Source organism: Emydura macquarii, unplaced genomic scaffold (assembly GCF_026122565.2).
Source record: "Emydura macquarii macquarii isolate MOO-44397 ecotype Brisbane River unplaced genomic scaffold, CSIRO-AGI_Emac_v2 contig_691, whole genome shotgun sequence".
In the NCBI taxonomy this organism is placed as follows: domain Eukaryota; kingdom Metazoa; phylum Chordata; order Testudines; family Chelidae; genus Emydura; species Emydura macquarii.
The window spans coordinates 8,949,289-8,972,422 of record NW_027130828.1 but is presented as its reverse complement, the minus strand read 5'-3'; the positions used below and the strand labels follow the sequence as shown (position 1 = coordinate 8,972,422).

At 43.1% G+C, this 23,134-nt stretch overlaps 1 protein-coding gene across 2 annotated transcripts in view; it reads right to left on the bottom strand.

Moving 5' to 3' along the window:
* The window catches only part of DDX31 (DEAD-box helicase 31), a 66,794-nt gene that overhangs the window by 36,060 nt on the left and 7,600 nt on the right, over positions 1 to 23,134 (bottom strand). For both annotated transcript variants that reach the window (XM_067541610.1, XM_067541611.1), the window contains exons 8-16: positions 22,328 to 22,372; positions 20,189 to 20,230; positions 18,106 to 18,170; positions 13,803 to 13,922; positions 13,313 to 13,419; positions 11,603 to 11,838; positions 10,686 to 10,862; positions 7,240 to 7,299; positions 222 to 272 (exon numbers count right to left, since the gene is read on the bottom strand). In XM_067541610.1, the coding sequence (XP_067397711.1) occupies positions 222 to 272; positions 7,240 to 7,299; positions 10,686 to 10,862; positions 11,603 to 11,838; positions 13,313 to 13,419; positions 13,803 to 13,922; positions 18,106 to 18,170; positions 20,189 to 20,230; positions 22,328 to 22,372 (903 nt within the window). The remainder of the gene's footprint in view (positions 1 to 221; positions 273 to 7,239; positions 7,300 to 10,685; positions 10,863 to 11,602; positions 11,839 to 13,312; positions 13,420 to 13,802; positions 13,923 to 18,105; positions 18,171 to 20,188; positions 20,231 to 22,327; positions 22,373 to 23,134) is intronic.

The window sequence follows — 23,134 nt, the reverse complement described above, 5'->3', positions numbered from 1 at the left end:
AAGCTTGGGCCCCAATCCTGTGGGATCTACTGCATCTGTGGACCACTGCACTTATGCAGAGTCTGTAGGACTCTCCCTAGCCTGGGCCCCTGCATGCAGAATCAGGGGTCTGCATTGCATCCAAGTATCAGAATAATAATGCAAGGTTTCACTTGTCTGAACACGCGTGTATAATATTTTTTGACACATGCACGCACGCACGCACACACACGGAAATTTACCTGAACAATCCAGGTGACTTGAGGCAAGTCTAATCCTCGTGCTGCAACATCCTTTAAAAGTAATTAAAAAAAAAATACAATTTTAAAAAACTGCTTTATAAAAAAAGGAAGATACAATGCATTTGGAATGAATGATATTTTGGGAAATGCAGAGTTTAAGGAAGTTCAGCACCAATATATATGGATTAAACAAAAATAAGTTGAAAAAGGATTTTAAAAAACCTAAAACAAAACCAGAAATATTTTCCTTATTTTGGGCCAGAGGCTAGTAGATGTAAATGTATCCATTTCAATGGAACTATGCTGATTTATGCTAGCTGAATCTTTGGCCCTTTACATTCCATGGGAGAAATTCTCCCACCATCATGCCGGTGACACCTTGATTTGTGCCATTGAAGAAAACGGAACAACTCAGGTAGTAAGATACTACCCAATGAAACTGAGCCCTGGTCTACACTTACCTGGCGATTCAACTGCTGTGCTTCCCTTCTGCATGGCGTCTTCACTGCACTGCGCCGATGGGAACCATGTTCCCGTCGACGCACTGCTATGCCACTTGAGGGGGTGGTTTTAGAATGTCAACTTCTGGATCGATTGAGTGGGTCTTCTCTGACCGTTCAATCGATCTAGAAAGGTCAATGATGGCAGTGACTTTGCCGCTGTCCGTATAGACATACCCAAAGGTGGCAGTACCTATCCCCCCGAAAACAATGTTACTGTTTGAATTTAAATCTTCCAGTGCAATATTTGTAATCTGGATCTTGCAACACTGTGTTAGTGCATGAGAACCTAAAAGTGGAAACTGACTTGCCAGCATTTGCTTTCCAAGAACCTGCTTCTTAGTTAGAAGGCCAACAAGCACTTCAGCAGAGACCAAGACCTGCATGGAGCAGGTAGGCTCCTCCAGTAGGTGGGACTTGAACCAGCCATTTGATTTCCACTGAACAGATTATGATTTGGAGAAATAAAGCTCAACCCTGAAGAAAAGGGCCTGAAATCCTGCCGCTGTTTGGAGTTTTAGATGAAGCACTGGCTGGTGAACTGGCCCACCAATTTACAGAAGGATTTTTGAGGAGATCTTTTGACATACCCACAGCCAGTGCGGATTACAAATACACCTCCTCAAACAGGTCTTAGGGTTTAAATATTTTCCCCAAAATAGCCACATCAGTGGTTCTTAACCTTTTCCACATTGCAAACCCCACCCCATCCAATTTTGCAGCAGTATGGGAAGATCAGTAACCCTTATTCCCCCGACAAGACCCAGGTTGAGAACCACTGCTGTAAATAGCATTATCCCCATTTTACGCGTTGGAAAGCAGACAGAAAATTAAGAGGTTAATTCTTGGCCTAACCGAGAGTCGGGGGAGGAGCTGGGATTAGAATTTAGGAGGCGTTCCAGGCTCCCAGCCTTATGCTCAGTTCATTAGATCATGCTGCCTTCTCAATAACATCAGCAGTACTCAGTTTAGTTTGCTAATTACTAAAATATATTCTCTTGGGATTATACAAGCCTTTTAAGAAGAGGTCATGTGATTAACTGGTAATAGGAAAGTTCTGCAAACCTTCAAATATCCCTCAATATCAGCCTACATGGGTCTCTTGTGAATCCTATTCCTATAGACTACAGGGTGTGAAAGCAGCACAGTACAGTTAGGAGGTAAAACTCTGCACCTACTCTCCTTCCGCTGCTGGGAAACCCCCTATGGTATGAGATTCTTACTTCATAAACCTTCATCAAATCTTCTGTGGGAATTTCCATTGGGAAGGTACCAGACAGCACTAGAAACTCTGGGGATAAATATCCATTTTACTAGCCCTAACTAAACTATATGGTCACACTGAGGTGTTCTCAGTGCTCCAGGAGTGACATCATGGCACCAGTGAAGACAATGAAATGTAAATTTGATTTGACCAACTCCTTCAGTCCTGTCCAGCTATTCAATTCCATTCTAAAGACTCAGTTAATAAAAGTGGGATTTAGAACACCTAACAGAGATATGAGAAGGAGCTCCGACTCGCTCCGGTCCACTTTATAACTAGAAACACTGCCAAACTCAATTGGATTAAGCACACTAGGCACAGCACAATGCATGTCAGTAATGAATATGCGAATATTATCTCTCTAGTACAATTAGGGACAGATTTGCATGTGGCCTCCCATTTCTACAGGTGGAATTTTGTGCCCACAAATAAGTGTCCCCACGCTTTTGAGCCCCAAATAAACTGCTGGTGCAAATATCAATAACTCCACCTCCACCTAATTGATCTGAAACACAACCAGGTAGCTAATCACTTAATTACTAAGAGCCAGGCCTGAAGCTCACAGTGAGTGCAAAAAGGTGACCAGTTATTTGTGGGCACAAGAACTGCTCCTGCAAAAACAGAGGCTGGGGCTGAAAATCTGGCCCTTAACTTCATGTTAGTTAACCCTTAACTTTAGTGGAAACGAAGGAGACCCGGGGATCAGGGGTGAGAAAAATACTATTCTGCATCCCTGAGCAAGTCCAGAGGATCTTCCATTTAACGCTCCCCTTAGTTTTTCCAAGGCTCATGTCACAGCAGGAAACTGCCCTTTTCAGCCCATCAACACCCCTCCTTACTCAGCGGGGATCCCTGCCGGCCCAGGCCAGAAGCTCCTCCTCCCACCTGGTGTCTCAGTGCACTGCCTCCGCAGCTCTCAACAGCAATGAGCCTTCCAGTCGGGAGTGGGAGGAACAGGGAGACTAGTGATGTGAAAGGAACAGCAACAGAGCAAGAAGGAAAAGCTAGCGGAAGACGTATACACGTGTTTCATCCGATCCCATTTGCAACTAGACAGAAAGCCGCAGAAGGGCACGGTATCAGGATGTAACCAGCCTGGGGGGACCATTGAAACTGTCGAAATTTCTGCTCTCGCTGATTTTTGTCACCAGACTGTGTTAGCTGCCTCTGGCCGGGCGAGGGGCCAGGGGAGGGCCTGAGAAGGCTAAACAGGAAGCAAGGTGAATTGCCATAAAACATCAGAGATGGACACGAAACTTTTGCTTGGGCCTCGGTTCACGCGGTCCCTCTTGTGCAACTTAATTACAGTGAAAGAAATCGCCAAAGTTGCTTTTGAAAGACACTCAACGGTGAGGCCTTGAAGGCCCAGGGCCTGACAATTGGTGCCTACATGAGGCCTCGAAGTACAGATGGAAGGCAGCTTGCTCAGGTGCCAGCCTGTCAGTTGGATTAAAATGACTCATTTATTTACCAAAGAACCTCACGAAGTGCTTTCGCTAACAGGGAGAGAGGGCCTAACAGCTCTCAGAGCTGGGGAAGGAGCTCTTGTGCCTACCCAGCCTGCCAAAAGTCATTACTGCCGAGTGTGGAAAGCCATCAGCAGGGTAGAGACCCCCACCGGCAGGGTGACAGATTGGGCTGCGTAATCAGAGGAGGAAGGAGAGAGCACAGAAGCTGTCAGAGGCGAAAGCTCTTGGCTGGGGCCGCCAGAAAACTGGCAAGACGAGTTAGCGTGACTGAATAAACAGCAAACAATCTCCAAATGATCTTTCCACTCTCCCTGGAAGAGATGAACTTGTTTAAAAAGGCACATCCCAAAGGAAGCTGCGCAGAACTTCAGCTGCAGGAAACCCTTGGAGAGCCACAACCTCTCTATTTGTTGTTTGCCAGCCTAGTCTTCATGACCAAAAAAAAATTAGATTATATAAATAATATAAGAAACAAAGCATCACATGGACTGCCACATTGGAAAGACGAGTGAGAGAGATGCCAGAGCTGGAGAGAAACAGGAAGGAAGAGGGATTATTTTTTTCTACAGCTCTTTGTTAAGCAACGGAAGCCTGCAGTAAGCATGACCTGGCACCTTGTGGGTATAATGCACGTAGATGGCTTTGGAGTAAAGGGGCTGGGAATTCCCCCGCATAAAACATTTTCGCTGCTAGTCATGGAATGACAACTGTATAGAAGACAGGCTGTCAGGTAGAGTGATGCACTGGTAGGCAGGAGGCAGGCACATTTCCTGGCTGCCCTGTGGACTTCCACGTTTGGTAACGCCTGCAATTCAGGAATAGCGCTAAGTGTCTCTCTTTATCTAAGGTATTTATATGTCCTCTGTTACCATAGTATCTGAGTGCTCATCACCTTTAGTGTATTTCTATTCACAACACCCCTTTGAGGTCGGACAGGGCTATTATCTTCGTTTTGCAGATGGGGTAGTGAGGCACAAAGAGACTAAAGGTTTGCCTACGCAAAACATTTTAGTTTGCGACAAGCTGGGGTGTGAAGTGACCCTGCACTAGTCTGCTGCACACTAAGTATCCACATGGACCCTGCTGCTGTACACGAAAAGTTCCTTAGTGTGCTTTAATCGACTCCCGTTTCACAGCAGGGTAGGTCAAAGCGCACTAGGGAGCTGTTAGCGCACAGCAGCAGGATCCATGTGGACAGTCAGAGCTTGGCCGGCTAGTGGCCAACTAAGTGTTCATATTGACAAGCTCTCTGTGACCTCCTCAGAGTCACAGAGGACGTCTGTGGTAGGAGAGGGAACAGAATCCAAGTCTCCAGAGCCCCAGGCTGGCACCCTAACTGCTAGAGTATTTTCCTTTCTGATCCCCTCCATCCTATTTATCTTCCCTTCTGTCCTCACTCGGCCTGTGTGTCTTTTAAAGACCTTTTCCTCTCGCAGGCTGCATCTTCTCTCCCAGTCCACCTTCCTGTTGAATTGGCTCTTCCAGGAGCAGGTGCCCCAGCAAATGACCGGCAATGCGGTACCCAGCAAATTGATTCATCTCCATCTCTTTGTCCAAGGCTCCAGCTCCACCCTCTAGTTCTACCTGGGAAGAAGGTAACTAAATCTTCCTGTTCTCTCTCCTTCCACCCAGCCCCCTTGCAGCTGGAGCCTGTGAGCCTAAGGAATCAACACCAACTTCCCAGCTCTTTATAAAGGGTCCATGCTGCATACAAATATACTTAACTAGAGACCACCAGCACAGAGACACATTCCTGCAGCTGCCTAGTCATGACTTCTTGAGACAAAGTAGACAGGCCAAGGATCAAAGCAGGACACAAAACAAGGGACTGCTCCGGTTTACAAAACAGGCTAGTTCTCCAACCGCCTTTGCCTAGATTTGTGCTAAAGATGATCATGGAACATAATTAGAAAGCAACAGGCTGTTTTAAGGAAGCAGAAAGCTTCACCTACACCAACTGTTGTGTCCTTGTATGATCTGGTACAGCATCCAGTATGCACGGCAGTTCTTATGTATCAAGAAACACCCCCCCATTTAAAACTACAGCACAACGATTAGCGGAAGGAAGGGTGTTAAGTCACCCACCTTTCATTTCTGCGGATTCTGGGTTCCAACCCTGGATCAAGTTCCAAGTGAAAAGGAATTCTCAACCCAGCCCTTTGTGCCATGTGGGCGTTCGCCCACAATCTAATACAACAGCCTCAGAAGAGGTGGAAAAATATTGAAATTCAGGAATGAGATGCGTAAGCATAGCTGCTCGTTATATTACTCCCTCCCTTCTGTGGATGAATTTTGCTGATCACTACCCTTGCACTTCGTTCATCTACTTAAACCAGATCTGATTTTGTGCATTGATGGGAGATAGAGGGACCAAAAGCATAGACTGGTAACTTTGAACATAAGCTGCACAGAAAAACCAATGTGTCTATGTTCCATTTGCACTTCTGCAGAAAAAGGGAGCAATATGTTGTTAGTAAACCCACATTTACTACCCATGAAGCCTTAACATAGCATTGCATGCTGCTTTCTAAATTGGGGTTGCCCTGCAATTACACAGTAATGTGCTATTTCCCTGAAAATGCTTCTAACATATAGCATGTGCACAGATTCTAGTAAATAACAGTTATATAATATTTAGCATTACCTAGCATTTTCTTACTTTCAAAGTATTTTACAAACATCAGTGAATTAATAAGATTTACAGCCGTCCTTATGTCGCTGTAGATATTATCTCCATATTATCTGGGAACTTGAGGTCCTGTGACTTGATCAAGGTCAAGTAGCAAATGGATGTGGGCTTCTAGGGCCAGGACTAGCGTAAAATGGGCACATTTTGCAGATGTCACAACCTAGAAAAAGCAATGCTCTAAGTCAAAGGCTTCTCTATACAGGCTTGTTAATCCTACTGCAAACTGTGGCTTTTACATAAAATAAAGTAAACTATGAACCCCCACAAACCTGCCACCTTTTCCCTTTAAGAACAATGTGTCACAGCAATGAGTCATTGCGGAGCCGGAGAGGGTTTCTCAGCTCTAATTACTCCCGATCAGTGTAATTTACAAGTTTGCCGTGAGTCGAAATCACCAAGATTCACACGTTTGCAGATCAACAGCTGCCACTATTAGAGAGCAAATCGTGCAGCCTTCTGCACCACTGCAGCAGGCTGGCTGTGGCACCGGCAGGCCAGGAACTAGAAGCGGAAGGTGCCGCAACTACACAAGGGTGCTAGCAAACTTCAGCAGAGCATGGCAATTTCCTTCCCCATCCTTGAAGGAAGCTTGAAGGGCAAACCATGGACAGCAACCCAGCAAAACACATTTATAATGAAGTAATCCTCTGGTTAGGCTATCTTTTCATCCCTGCATGTTTTTGTCTTTAACCTTGGGATAGTCCTCAGGACTCGAAATATCACTCTACATCCAGCTTACCTGACAATTGTGGGATATGGTACAAGTCATGATTGCTTTTTGTTTACTGCACACGAAGAGCACATTGCCACAAATGGACACATTTTCCAAGATATGCAGGTATACAGACATTTCATATCTGGCGCCTTCCATCCAAGGATCATAAAGTAATTTACAAAGAGGGGTAGAGTCCCTATTCTACAAATGGGGGAAACTGCAGCATTCAGCAGAAAAATGCCTTTCCCCAAGGTTAGATAGTGAGTCAGGAATAGATCACAGCCTCCTATCAACAAGTCATCTGCTCTAACCAGTAGACAATATTGCTTCCCAGATCAAGACCCATATAGTCCTTTGCATGTTACATTCTAAGTTACCTACAGTGCAAAGTAAGATGCCAGTCTTGCATTGTAAGAACTCCTGGAACACCGCTGTCCTTTCCTAGAAGATAAAAGAAACACGGCATGTTTACACTCTTGTAAAGCAAATAAATAAAATTTAACAGTTTATGTTTCAATTCTATTCATCTTTCATAATTTCTGTCCAGCTTCAAGAAGAGAGTGGTCAAGAAGTGGGCGGAATTCTATGGCTCCATCCAAGTCGCTGAGGAGCTCTGGAAGTGAAAAATCTATGGCAACGGTGGGGTCACCACACGTAGTAAAAGTTATCATATCATCAAGGAAAGTGCAGTGTCTGGTACCGGCTCAAATACATACGCCCAACTCAAGATGGCCGACATCCCAAGGGCTTGTGAAGACGCAGGGGGCTGATGTGAGTATGCCAGAAAGGATCACCTGCTTCTCAGGAGCAAGGACCCACCAATGAGTAGTTTCTGGTGGACTAAAGCAGTGGTTCTCAACCAGGGGTATGCGTGCCACAGGAGACACACAGAGGTCTTTTAGAGGGCACGCACCTCTACATATTTGCCTATTTTTACAAGAGGCTACATGAAAAGCACTAGCGAAGTCAGTACAAATTGAAATTTCATACCATGACTGGTTTATAGTGCTCTATATACTTTACACTGAAATGCAAGTACAATATTTATATTCCTATCTATTTATTTTATAATTATATGGCAAAAATGAGAAAGGAAGCCATTTTCAGTAATCGTGTGCTGGGACACTTTTGTATTTTTCCGTCTGATTGTGTAAGCAAGTCGTTTTTAGGTGAAGTGAAACTTGGGGGCATGCAAGACAAATCAGACTCCTGGCCGGGGCACAGTGGTCTGGAAAGCTTGAGAGCCACTGGACTAGAGTAGAGGAGGGAGGTCTAGCTGCTGGCTTGAAAAGAACTCTGCCTAGGAGAGTCTCTGAGGTTCCCCCTAGCGGTCAAGTTGGGTTAAAGCACGGCAGCAGTGAAAAACCATTACTTTCCCCACCCCCAATCCATGCAGCACTCACGTCTTGGGGGGCTTCAGTATCAGAACCATCAACTGCTGAGCAGAATGAAACATTTTCTCCAACCTGTTCCAAAGCGAGACCATCGCTGGCATCTCCCCCAGCAGCATCCCCAGGAGGACACTTGCGTGTGGGGAAGGAGCTTAACCTGGTCATCAAGTCCTGGGCTATATGAACTGAATTCTCACCACAGAGATCTCTAACCCTAACAGAGCTTGGAACATGGGCTCATCTGACAATCAATCACCTCACGCAGCTCTGCCAATGCCCCTGCATCTCCCGCTGCTAGTTCAGTCCCAGGACCTGACACAGCTCTGCCAATGCACCTCCAGCTCTGCCTGCAGAACCTCTTGTTACTCCATTTCCAGCCTTGGGACTTTCCGGCCCAGACACAATCAGTTGCATCAGATCACACTGCATTTTCTTGTGAAATAAACAGGGACTTTGACTTACATTACCCCATCAAACCCACACCAGGCAATCCTTGAACCCAGGTCTCCAGAGACAAAAGGCTAATGCATTCATTTACTGTACCACCTGGTCTCTGCCACCTTTCCTCTGCTCAGCTGAGGGAAGGCAGTTCACACACCCCAATCTACTTTTCTGGATTATCTTATATCTCACCCTTTCCATTTCTCTAGCTCAGGCGGCTTCTCGCCTTAATACCACCACACTTCTCTTCTGTCTCTGTTGCCAGCAGTCTTTTCCCCCCCAAGGTGTCTTTGCCCTTACGCTCCAAGCCTTACTCCAGCTCTGATCCCCATGAATACAGGGATATTTCTAGCAGCGGGCTGGGTGAAAGAGCTGTCTATGGAACCTCTATCCATTCGCCCCCTGGCTGGACACACCGTTCTACACCGAGGAAGGACAATAGCAGCCTGGACTTCCCTGACATGCCCAACTTTCTCCCAACAAAACTGAAAGAAAAGAACGCGTTGCATCTTGTTGACAATGACAGCAGCCATGCTCAGCAGTACCATATGGGATCCACAATTTAGCTCCATTAATGCTCTTAATTTGACGACATCAAGCACTAATTACACACTGGGTACTAAAAAGGCAAAACCCTTCCCTTGATGCCAGCTACTTAGTGGCGTTCTGTTGCCTTAACAGCTGGTCAGGGTAGAGTCGGACCAGACCAGGCCTGCTCGCTCTCAGGCGGCCAGGCTGAGGGAAGGCCAGAATGCAGGACAGTGAAGCACCTGTTCCTGGTCTCAGCAGGGTGGGAATGAGCGAGAAAAACAATGGCTCTTCACCTCTTGCCTCATCAAATGAGCACTGTTCATTCGCCATCTCTGCCTTGCTGCTCAGGGCAGGGCCATGACTCTCCCGCGGGGAGAGGGGCAGGCAGCAGGCTGCTGAATTTTCAGAGATAACGGCTCACGTGTTTCACTCTCCTACTAAGAGAGAATGAACATTCACAGCAGAGACTGACACGCTTCTCCTGGATCAAATCCCATTCTAATCAGCTGGTCAGCCAGGCCCTCCATGTCCAACACCAATATGCCAGTCATTTTTGTTAGGTGATCTTTTGTTGGGCTGCTATAATGCAATCTCCTGCCAGACAGCTCCCTCCCCCAGTACTGTTCTTTGCAGTCAAAGCCAGTCTGCTCTGCTCCCTAATAATTGGGTCTCCAACCGGTTAGTCAATACACTGGCTGAGCGAAGCCTAAAACGTTATCCCTTTGGTAGCCAAAGCATTTTCCTGCCTACTTCAGAGAACAAAGGGGCAATGGGTTACATTTGTCAATTTAGGAATGCTGTATGACTGCATCAGCATGCTGAAACAACAGCACAGCATTTCTGTAGTGCGTATTGTAGGCATAGATCACTATTCTTATTAATGCCTGGGGAAACTGAGGACCCACAAGTTGAAACAACTCACCCAAAGTCACACAATGAATCATTGGCAGAGTCTGGAAGAGAAGGTACGTCTCCGGACTCACAGGCCTATGCCCTAACCTCTGGACCATGTTGCCACTCTTAAAGAGCTGAGCAGGGATGGAATCAGAAAAGGAGGAAGGAGGGCAAGAAAAAGGACAAGACAGCATCTGTAGCTCTACACTATATGACACCCTTGAGTATAAAGAACCCATAATGTGCCTAGAAGATTCAACAGCACCATGAGTGACAAATGTCCAGTCCTAGTTGCATGTACCAGAGGGGATAACTTCCTCTGTAAAGTGCTTTGAGATCCACTGATCGAAAGCGCTACGCAAGAGCTAGGTATTATTATTATTGTTATTATCATTATGATGATGATTTACCAGTTTTACCAAAGTCAAGTAATTGGAAAGTGATTGTGGAACAAAATAGAGGATGTGAAAACACTTTTCCTTTGGGTAGGAGATTGGCAGGGGGAGGGGAGGCAGATGAGGACAGTTCTTACCCCATTCCACTTTTAATACACACTCCACTGGTGCTCACCTCCTGTTCCATGTTGCCATGTAGTCGCAGGAACTTCAAGTGTGAAGAGGAGAGCGGCAGACATTCAGGTTCTTCAGCCCCCAGGCCTCCCAACAGGACTTTCAGGAGGAGCTTGTAGTGAAACTCCACTTGCTCACAGCTGGAGAAAAAAATGATCATCTTGTGGTGCTTTTCATACTGCAGGGAGAACAAGAACACGCACACAACCATGTTTGTAAGACTCCCCCCGATGACCAAATGACCTCAGTTACTAACACATCCAAAAGGAGCAAATTAAAAATGCGGGCACATAAACTGGCCGCAGAAAAACCAAGTTCACACCCCACACACTCCCTGCTGAGCTAGGAAGACAGAGGAGATGGCTAGGACCATTGCTAGGACCCAGCAATGCCCCACTCTGAGACAGCTGTATGCCACTGGAACACTATCGCTGACGGAGCCTATGCGGAGATCCCTGGGAGCTGAAGTAAGGAATTTCTCAGTGAAGGGCCCCTAGTTCCACAACTCCTGATCAGAGGAGGTTAGATGGAGCCCAAGCCTGACCCTCATCAGAACACAATGTAAATTTAGGTACTCAAGTTTCCAAGCTGGACTCAGTGTGTGTGTGTGTATACCGTATATGTAGAGCTGTTCACCAACCCCAGATCCCTTGGCCACCCACCCACCCACCCACACACACACACAAAATTTGGATTCAATGGAAATTTAGCCAAAGTAAGGAGCTCAGGACTTGGCCAATAACAAGCTAACATGGAATGACTTCGGGCCCTGGGTTTCATGCACCAGAACACAATCCCATCTACTACTCGCTTTCATTTTCTGTTGCATGACCCTATAGAAAATTAGGAGGTGGAAATATTTGCTCATGAGCCACTTCACTCTAATTAGGCATGAATACAACACAAATGGAGCCTCACCTTGCACTTCCCCAGGATAAAAGCTGCTAGTGTGACAAGCCTCAGTTTGCTGGGAACCATCACCACATGCTGTTTGAGCTTCTCAGGTATAGCAAAGCCATCTTCTTCCATGTGGGCTGGTGAACAAATGGCTTCTCTACCTGCTTCCTCCTCTGGTCTGGTTCTGACGCAGGTTTCATCCACGATGACAATGCTCACTGGATCATGCAAACTGATATCTGCCAACCTCGTTACTCCTGCACCACACAAAATCCATTACACATGAAGCATAATCTGCTCTGCAAGTAAACTGTTGGCAATTATTCTACGTCGTCTCCTTGGGTATTAATGCAGCAGGGGAAACGTGCACCTAAGAGCAATGGATGCAGATCTATAGGGACAGTAGAGATCGCCTTGAAGTTGATGTAGACATAACATTTTCAAGAAATTGGCAAAATGTTCTGACAAACTTCAGTGTTTGGTACATGAGAGATGTGTGATCTGAGAAAGAGGCGTGGTCTAGTGGCTCAAGCACAGGACCAGGTGCTAGGAACTCTTGAGATCTGACAACGACTCTCTTTGTGACCTAAGTTATGTTACTCAATCTTTGCCTTACTTTCCCCACTTGCAAAATGTGCATAATTTTTCTGCCTCAAGTGCTTTGACAGAGAAGTTAGGAGTTGGGAAAGAAAACCACCAGGTCCCATCTAATCTCCCGACATTGTATTTTCTAGCTTCCAGTCCACTTTTAAAGTCTCAAGCAATGGGGCTTCCACAACTTCCCTTGAAAGATTATTTCAGTCTAACAGATGTCGCCATCAGAAATATTTCCTGATATTCAGCCTAACATTTTTTTTCTTAATCTCCTCCCTGTGTTCATACAGGTAACTTCTGAACCAATTTGAGCAATTCCTCTCCTCCCTTGACACTAACACTCCGCAACCATTTATGGAGATGTACAGACCTAGCCTGTGATGTTGCTCTGCCAAACTATATGTTCAGCTCTTTCAGAGCCTGATTCGGCACCCACTGCAGTCAGTGGAAAGATTCCCACTGATTTCGGTGAACACTGTAATGGGCCTATGCCCCTTCCTTATCCCTCTTGCTTCAGTCATTGTGGGCTGTCCCAAAGAATGTCATGTGACCCTATTTCAGCCAATTGTGGATCAATCAGCTAGAATAATGTGATTTTACATCACACGAATGTCTCGACCAAATGGATAGTATTTGGCAATCCAATGGTGTTTTGTGTGTGCGTGTGAAAGAGAATCTATAGGGGATGGAAAGGGGATCTAGTCAATAGGGCACTGGAGTTGGATTCAGGAGATCCGAATTCAATTCCTGGCTCAGCAACAGGCTTTCTGTGTGATCCCCCCTGTGCCTCAGTTCTCCATGTGTAAAACGAGGACAGTGCTTCTCCCCCTCACAGGGATGTCAAGAGGATGAAATCCATTCAAGATTGTGGGGTGCTCAGTTGTCACAGTGAGGCCCATGTAAATCCCTAGATGGATCGATAGCAATCTAGGGATCACATTACAAGCACACGAAGGGCCTGATGCAAAAAACAATGGAGTTAACAAGAGTCATTCCACTGACTTCACTGGGCTCTGGAATGGGCCTCATTAATGTCATTCCCAGTACATTCCATGAACAGCGTCATGTCCCATCTATTGCTTTCAGTCACTCGAGATTCATTTACCTTAAAAGAGACGCATGTGCTCTATAACTTACTGTCTGTGAGCGTGGCTGAGAGCAGGACATTCTGCCGCCTCTCGCTCTCTGCATTTAAAGCATTGAGTATCACGGCCACATCCTTCTCAAAGCCCATGTCCAGGATCCTGCAAAGAAGATGGAGATGATAATGGACGCTATGGGAAGACAGAGGGAAAAAAAGGCTCAAGGCAACATGAGCCAATTAAGAATACAGGACATGCCAGAGTGGATGAGACAAGTGGCCCATCTAGCCCCGTATCCTATCTCTAGCAGCGGCCAGCACCAGATGTGTCAGAAGGTACAAGAATCGCTGTAATGGACAATTGTAGAATAACCTGCCCAGAGGGGAAGTATCATCCTAACCCCAGGCACTTAGTGGTTGGTTTATGCCCCGGAGCATGAGATTTTAGATCTCTTATTTTTTTAAAAAATATTGAACACGTTATCTAAGGTAGCTGTGGAGGTTCTCGTTATCCATGTCAAATGTCTAAGCACTTAAAAAGTTTACCTGTCTGCCTCATCCATAATCAGCCACTGTACATGACGAAAGTGAATGCACTTTGTGGACTTGATGTGATCAACCAGGCGGCCAGGGGTTGAAATGAGGATATTTATTCCTTTACGTAATCTGTTTAGATAGAATCAAATAAAGAGTTCACAGTTTATCCATAATCTGGTAACAGGAGTGATCTGGACTGGAGAACTGGAGCCCAGAGTACAGGGATGAATCCTCTCCCCACTGGAGTCAATGGCAGAACTCCCACTGACTCCAGTGGGGCCAGGATTTCACTCTAGTTCTTTAAAGAGAAGTTGCTTTGCACAGCTAAAAACCAGCTAAGGACAAACCATCCCCAGTTTGCAAAAGATAATCTGAGTTTTCAGCTTTACTCTGCAAGAAGTTCCCATTCTTGGATAGCAGCATGTTTATCATCAGATCATAGATCTACCCCTCTAGATTCTCATTTCCTATCATTAACATAATTAATACTTGGCACTAATAGGGTGCTTTCTAGCTTCAAAATGCTGTACAAATACATCTAATTAATCCTAACCCCTGCAAAGTAAATCAATATTTTATTTCCATTTTACACAGGGAGGATTAAATAACTTTCCCAAGGTCACAAAACGAGTCAGTGTCAGAAATTAGAACACAGATGTTCCTGGTTCTCAAGTCTTGCCCTCATAAAGGCAGGGTTTTTTCCTATGTCAGTGATAAATTTAGATAATGGGGGTTTGAGACTATTGTGAGCATAAATACGTGTACACACACAATTTGCTTATATATAAACAATAATATAAAAATGCAAATATCCACACACATCCTATATCAGGATGCATTGATTTAAATTGTCACTATTACTCATGGCTTAAATCAGCAAGCAGGAAACCTTATTTTAAACAATTGATTTTAATCTTCTTTTGCATTTGTACTTTTTAGTTATTTTCCTAAAAAAGACACATTTATTCTCACTGGTTGGTAACTATTAAAATGTCTTGATCTGCAACTAAATATAGCTTTTACACTGATTTTGGTACCTGTTTTTGCTAAGCAGGAGGATACACTATATCTATACACATTTACTTAAGCAATTTTATAGCTGAACATACATTTCATTAAATTTCACATGGTTTATTAGGTTAGCTAATGATGCATTTCTTATTTACTAGATGATAATTCATCACTTGTGATTTGTGTCAAGCTGCATTTGGATAGAAACTGGAATTCAATTAAAACTGCACAAAAACAGCATTTTAAAATTGTCTGCATTAAACAAAAACTACCTTAACTATGCTGGATACAGCTGGTTTCTTAAATAAAGGAAATATTAATTATAGTAAGTGAACTGATGATTGAAAATCTGGCCTATGGTGATTAGAAACAAAAGTCTCTAGGCACTGTAACTCTCCCTGTACTCTGATGGCCCAGAAACTTCTCAGACGCTGTCCTCTTAGTGGTAACTTGATGTGATTTATTTACATTCCCATCACCAACACCAATACAGTCTTGTGAGCAAATTATTTACAGTGCTTCTCCACCTTTAGTCCTTTCCCACAGGGCTGGAGAGGAAGAGAAATCTCTCTTCCTTGAATTCAGTGAACACACTAGTCTCAGCTAGCCCAGTTCCTCTCTCTATTACTTTCTCCCTGTGTCTTTCTTATACCCCCCAGCTGATGGGCTAATTGATTCATCAGCCCTCCCACCCTGATCAACTGATTAGCTTGCATAACCCCAATCAGCCTTCTGATTGGTACCAAAGTGATCAGAGTGCTGGCTCACCTGTAAGATTCCAGCACTGTCAAAGGCACCTAAAGATGCAGATTGGGGCATAGTGGGATTTTCAAAAGTGCCAAGCGAGGTTGAGGGCCTAACCATAGGCGTGCGCAGCACATTTCATTAGGGTGTGCACCCAGGGAATGTACATTAGGGGGCGTCAAAGGCAATTTCACTGGCGGATCATATTTGAATTACCCGCCAGCGTGCTCGTCTCTGCCAAGAAATCTCGTGAAGAATGGGATTTCGGCGGCAGATCGCCACGTCTTCCCATCCGCCGCACCATCCCACGGCTCCTTATTTTTCAGCGGCAGCTCGCTTTCTCTTGCCGTCTGCCAAAAAAAAAATCACACACGCCCTCTGCTCTTTCAGCGGCAGCTCTACCGGACCCCGTCAACAAGGTTCGTGGGCCGGATAAAAAAGATTACACTCCCCTGCCTGGGCACACGCCTATAGGCCTAATACCCATTGAAATCAGTGGAAGTTGAAATTAAAGACAATTAGCACCCAGCCTGCTTAGGCACTTTTGAAAACCCCAACAGGCACCTATCAGCATCATTAAGGCCAAAAGTATAACTGGGTTAAAAAAAGAATTAGATAAATTCCTAGGGGATAGGTCCATCAATGGCTATTAGCCAAGATGGCTAAGCCTCTGACTGCCAGATGCTGGGACTAGGTGATAGAGGATAGATCATTCAGTAATTGCCCTGCTCTGTTCATTCCCTCTGAAGCATCTGGCATTGGCCACTGTCGGAAGACAGGATACTGGGCTAGATGGACCATTGGTCTGACTCAGCATGGCCATTCTTATGTAATACCTTCGAACATCTGGCACCAGGTCCTTCAGATTTTTACAATTAGTAGCTCTCTTTCTCTTCCACCTGGTTTTTATTCATAGATTGGAGGAGAAGATCAGCTTTCCTGCCTTTTCAATTCCCAATCCGCTTCTCAATTTGGAATGAACTAATCCAAATAAAGAAAATATTCCCTCTGCTCATGCTACTTAAACTGAAACCAAAAGTAATTAGGACAAAAGCTTTTCTGCACAACACCAACGGGAAGTACTTCCATTTGGAAAAATGTAAATACCAGCATTTGCTCCATTAGAAAGACTGACAATAATTCAGACACTGAATGTTGAACCTGACATTATGACATTTTTATAAGCTTGAGTTAACCATGAAAGTTAAATGTATTTTCTCCTTGATTCTATATATACTTTAAAAACTCACTGAGAGTTGAAGAGGGCTCAGTGAGGCACCAGATTTTTTAAATTTTATTTAAGTTATTTAAATAGTTTACACTAAATTTGATTGTAAAAGGTTTATTTTAAAAACAAAAATGTCTTTAAATTTAAGAAAACCCAGTTTTGATTTTTAACCTTGCTGCCCTGCGCAAACTGTGAGAACATGTATATATTAGAGCTGGTTAAAAAAATTCCAACGAAAAGGTTTTACACTGGAAAATGCCTTCTCATCTAAATCAAAACTTTCCCACAGAAAGTGTTGATTTTTTTGGGAAATTTTGTTTCAAAAACAAATTGAAATGAAGGGTTATGATAATGCCGAGAGGTTCCATTTTGACCTTTTCATAACGGAACATTTGGATTTGGTTTTTAATTTTATTTTATATTATAAATTACAACATAAAACTAAAAAAAAGTCAAAATCAAAACACAACATTGATCCAAACAAAAAACATTTAAAAATTTTGTTTGGCAGAATATTTAGAAAATGTTTGATTTTGTTCTGATTGAGAACTAAAATAAATTTCCCACAAAATGGGAAATTCTGGTTCCCGCACAGCTCTAATATATCCACTCATGCTAAACACTGTTTAGGATTATTTGTTTACAATTAAATGAAAAAAGGGAAAATTTTAACACCGGGGGCGGGAGGGGGGGAGGAGGAGGAGAATATCCAGCTGTTCTCCCCATGACAAATGCATTTCTGTTGCAGACCACGCTGAATACTAAGCAAATATAGGTGTGTCAGAGTTTAAAAAAAACACTGATATCAACAGGGATCATTTCATAAGAAGGCTCATCAACATTTTAAAACCAGAGCTAACTGAGGGAGGCAAATGTTCTTTCAAGTACATAAAAGGTTGTTACAAGGAGGGAGAAAAATTGTACTTGTTAACCTCTGAGGACAGGACAAGAAGCAATAGACAAACTGCAACAACGAAGGTTTAGGTTGGACGTTAGGAAAAACTTCCTAACTGTCAGGGTAGTTAATCACTGGAATAAATTGCCCAGGGAGGTTCTAGAATCTCCATCACTGGAGATTTTTAAGAGCAGGTTAGACAAACACCTGTCAGGGATGGTCCAGATAATACTTAATACTGCCTTTCAAGATCCACTCCAGTTCTATAATTCTATTCTGACGATCTGTGTAAGATCTGGGGGTAGGGGGGGTCAAAGCTTGACCAAGCCACAAGCATCTCTCCCAGGAAAAAGGCCGTCTAATCAATAATGACAGATGAAAGGGCTGTATACCAGGGGAACCCAAAATATAATGTTAAGAAGTTAGCTTCCTACCTGGCTTTTTCAGACTTCCTCTTTTCTCCCCCCATTAGCACGCCAGGCACAATCCAGGTAAATGGCTACAGTGGAGGAAAACCAAGACGTACATGAAGTTGTCTTAAAAAGAGGCCAGATACTAATCCAAAACTGATTTTTCCTGACAAAAAGATATGCAACTCAGGTTTATAGCTGTGCATCTGATTTGATCTAACAGATACAGCCCACACGCACTCTCCTACCTGCAGCTAAATATCAGTGGTAATGTTAATTTTAGCTACATAACTTGCTTTTAATGTTGTTTGAGAAGATGGATATAGAATCATTTTTGCAACACTTCAAATAATATACTAATAGTTTCCACCTCCTCCCCATGTAGCCTAAATGTTCAAAGACAATTTGCAATTCTATTTCTTCCTTTTTTTTTTTTTTTTTAAATAGCAAAAGCTTCCTTTAGCCAAGCAAACTATAAAGAAACATAATAAAGATCCTTTATATATGCTTGTTATTGGGCTAGTAAAGGCTCCGAGGATGAAATACTGGCTCTGTTGAAGTCAATAGGAGTTCTGTCATTATTTCAATTGAGTCCTAGTCTCCAGCAGAATCTAGCGTAGCTCAGTTTTTAACAGATGAAAACAAAATATGGACCCACTCCACCTCATTCAAGAGGGGGCATGGAAGAGAGATGAAATTCAACTTTTAACTTTGTACATACATACCTTGTGGTTAATTAAAGGCCAGAACACTGCCCAACATGTTGCATGTCATGTAAGCAGTATAACAACTGCCCTAAATGGAGCAGGCCATTGGGCCATCTCCAATAATTTATGACATTTAAATAAATAAATAAATAATATTTTAAAGGATTGTATCGAAGGTTCTAGGTACCCGAACACATCATGAATGATACAATAAAATCCCAGCAGCATTAATCATTTGAAGAGGAATTTAGCCAGCCACTTACAGAAAAGCCTTTCCCCGCTTCACTACTATAGGAAGCCTTTCCAAAAACCCAATCAAACAGATTGTCTATCCCAGAAAATGTAGACCTCACCAACACTACAAATTTTACCATGCTGGGCCATCATACTATAACAAAGCAATGGCCCTGACTGTATTTTAACAAGGTTTAGTCTTGCTTGTGTGGATATTACATCTTGCACATAAGAAAGAAGAAAACAAAAGGGGGCAAAGCCCAATCCCCTCCCGCCCAGTTGAATTGTCTCCTTTAACTGCTCTAGATCTTGTTGGAATGAAACTGGCCAATGTTAAAAGGAAGACTTGAATTTAATATCAAAGATCTTCTAATTATGACATCTAATTACAAAAAAAAAAAAAAAAAAAAAAAGATTTTTAAAATGTCTTAAATATAATTTTTAAAAAATCTTCTTGACAATATGACTCATATGCTCAATTTTACCACTGCCAGTAGTCCCATCAAAATTAATGGAGCTACTCACAGTAGTAAAGTTCAACTATAAGTGTTTGCAGGGTCATGGCCTAAAGTTGTTGTGAGGGAGGTTCTATTGTTCTTAGCATCATTTTTTTTTTGGGGTTAATTTAACCAAATTAAAAAAAAAGTTACCAACATAACAACTTTGCAAGTCTCCAATTTCCCCATGCATTGAAGTGGCTATTTGATTCCCTGAGGCCTATTTTACTACACCAGAGCTTCGCTGTTAAGCATCAATCTCAGTCCAAAGGCAGCTGTCTGCGTAAGAGTTTCCATTCTGAGCCAGGGAAATTCTGAAGCAGTGGCAGGCATCTCTAAAAACAAAACATCGCAAAAATCTATTTTTGTATTACTCTTCTTTAACAAATATGTATTTAGCTCCCTAGGGTATTATAATTAATCACCACAGCAGTCACTGAATAGTTGAAAACATCCAATAGGAAAAATCAAGCTTAAATGTACTGTGCTTTCCCTTGAACGCTAAAATAAAGTGAACGGGTTTTATTCTTTATTTTAAGGACTAGATATCCTGCTAGGTGCTGAGTCCCCTCAACTCCCTATTGCGCTTAGGGGAACAGAAGGTGCTTAGCGTCGCAAAGCAAATGGCTCAGGAAGGAGTGAGAAGGAAATAAAGAGTGGAATCCTTACCTTAAGCAGTTTCTGGACTGTATCAATGCTCTGTAGGGCTAGCTGCAGATATCAAAAGATGAAAGTAAAGTTTTATGGAAGTCTGACACATCTGTATTAGAAGGATAGCACCAAGCAATTTAGATCAAATTCTGATCTTTCTTCCAACTGTTATAAACTGGTGATGTATGTTATTAGAATTCGAAATAGCTCTATCACTTAAAAAGATATCCCACACAGTATCCTATCAATTGAATAGTCAACAAAAAGAAAGAAACCTCTATTAGCTTTGGACCTATATAAAAACAATGTCTTGTGCTCCCTCTGCTGGTTCAAATTAATAAACACTGTTCTCAGAGCTGTGCACAGTTCTGTTGACCTCTTTCGCTGATGCACAAGAAAGAAACTATCCAAAGCATGCTGGGTTTTGCTCCACTATAACCAGTGTGGGACAACATGCCTTCCAGGAGAAAACTGTTAGAGAAAGGGAGTGTAAACCAAGGGTTAAAGCAGGGAACTGACAACCAGCACTTGAGGGTTACATTCCCAGCTCTGCCACCGACTCACTGTGCGACCGAGGACATGTCATCTGACCTTTCTGCAACTCCATTTTCCCACCTGCAAAGTGTGGATAATATCTACCCAGCTCATGGAGCATGTGTATACGAGTGAGGCTTATCTAGTGTGAGTAAAATTATCTGAACTCCTCCGATGAAACATGGCAAGTGCTAAATATTATTTATTTGCCAAACTTCCTAGGCCATTTACAAACCATGAAAAGTAAAAAGAATACCAGATGTAATCACAGACTAACTTTATAAATGTACTCAACAGCTACCCTTTAATCCATTTTACAAACAGCTCTTGCATGCTTGGTATTCATGGAACATCCTGGGGAAGCAGAAAGTTTGCTGCTGTAAAAATTTAAATAGCTTCAGAGCCTTCTCCCTTCCCAGAATTGAGCTGAGGTACTGCACTGCAGGTTGCGTAAAATATTGTTCCCAAAACTAGATACCTGTGATCAATTCTCCACACGGAAGTTATTAACGTTTGATATGGAAAACATTGATACTCTGCTCTGAAATTGCCTTTGTAAGGCAAACAAAATAAATCAAATAAAAGAGTTCAGAGAACAAACAAACTCCTGCTAGCCTCATCTTCAACATTCACTGATGGATTTGAAAAAGGGGCTTTAAAAATCAACAGAAGTGTTTGCATAAACCCTTGCATTTGCAGCACTGATTTTACTCACAAACTCTCCCTTCCCACGTACTAAGCCAAGGAGCTTCTCCAGGGTTGCCAACCAATTCTTAAATACAAGGGGAAACTTGGATGTTTCTCCCCAGTTTACTTCTGTAGCCACTGAAGGCAAGAGAAAACATTTCATACAGGCAACAAATATTCTTTCTAAAAGGGGAAGATTTGAGTGAAGAGTAGGGAGGAAGAGAAGAGATGAGCTACCAAACTGTCCAACGGGGCATCCCAAATCTCCCACTCTTAAATGCTAATTTTTTTGTTAAATTAAAGGTGACGGGGAGACTTTAATAGAAGGGAATTCATGGGGTAGAGAACTGAAATCAACATGAGACTGCAACTCTCCGCAAACTGGAGAACACGCCAACTGATAGTATAGGATGCTCTGGGAAGAAACATTTCCATATGGTGCCTGGGGATTTGGAGACATTGGGCCAAAGTCCATCATTGGTTGTTGTGGGCACAACTCCAGTGACTGCAATGGAGTTGTACATGCTTAGGCCAGAGATGAATTCAGCCCATAATTCCTCCTGGCAATGATACGAGCCATAAATCTCTACTTGAAAATCTACCCCTCAGCACTGAAGTAAAATTAAGTTGACAGGATATCCCTAAAAGATCATAGAGCAAGAGCTAGTGCAAGCACTGCCATACTGAATGTTGTTATAATTGACTATGTAAATCAGAGTATACAGCAGGAGGCACTGAACTGCCCTGCAACTGACATTTTTCATGTAAACTTCTCACTAGCTAAGACATCTCAGGGAACTCTTGAGCTTGCCAAGGGCCCACACCTGCTTCTACTGGAATCAAAGGCCAAACAAACATTCAGGGCCTGAGAAAGTAACAGAAATCACAGCGCTAAAATGCCAGCGCCACCCTTAGAAAAAAGACGACGTAACTTACCTCTCTTGTTGGAACTAATATAAGTGCATAAGGCCCATCACTGCGCTGAAACCAGAAGAGACAGAGTACCATTGAGCAGAATGCACCACAAACTCAGAGCATCATAGAAGACAGAGGTGGAAAAGACCTATTAGCTCATGAAATCAATCCTACTGGGGCTCAATGCAGGATTGTCCCCCTCACTGCATTCTCTAGTGCATTGCCCAGTACAGTTTGAAATGATTCAAAGCAATGGAGAATCCAACACTTCCCTTAAACTTTCTAGTGTAATTTCTACTAGACAGCAAAGCTCTATTAGGAAGTTTTCCCCTGATATTCAACCTACATTTACTTTTGCAGAGTGTCATTCCATTACTCCTAGTTATAATTGTAAACAAATCTTTTTTCTCTCCCTGGTGCTAACATTCTTTAAATATTAGTAGAGGATTGTCTTGTCTCTTCCACAGTCTGAAATCCATCATGCTCATTGTTTAGCCAAGATTTTATTGTTACACACACCTGTTATATATGATCTATGCAATTTCACGTATTTATTTCTTAATCTGCAGAAATACGCTAACATTTGATGCATAGGAACAATCAGACACACAAGGGACAGACAGTGACAACCCAGGCTGTTTTGCAATTATTGCAACCCATAAAGAATTTAGGGGACAAATCCTCCTGGTTACACCCTAAAGAGGCACAAAACAGGAAGATGGATCTGCAGCACCATCCCCTGGGTCAACACGATGACCTGAATTGGGAGAGGTCATTGAAAGATATGGAGGCCAGGACCTGAAGAGAAGAAACAAGTCTCCAGACCCC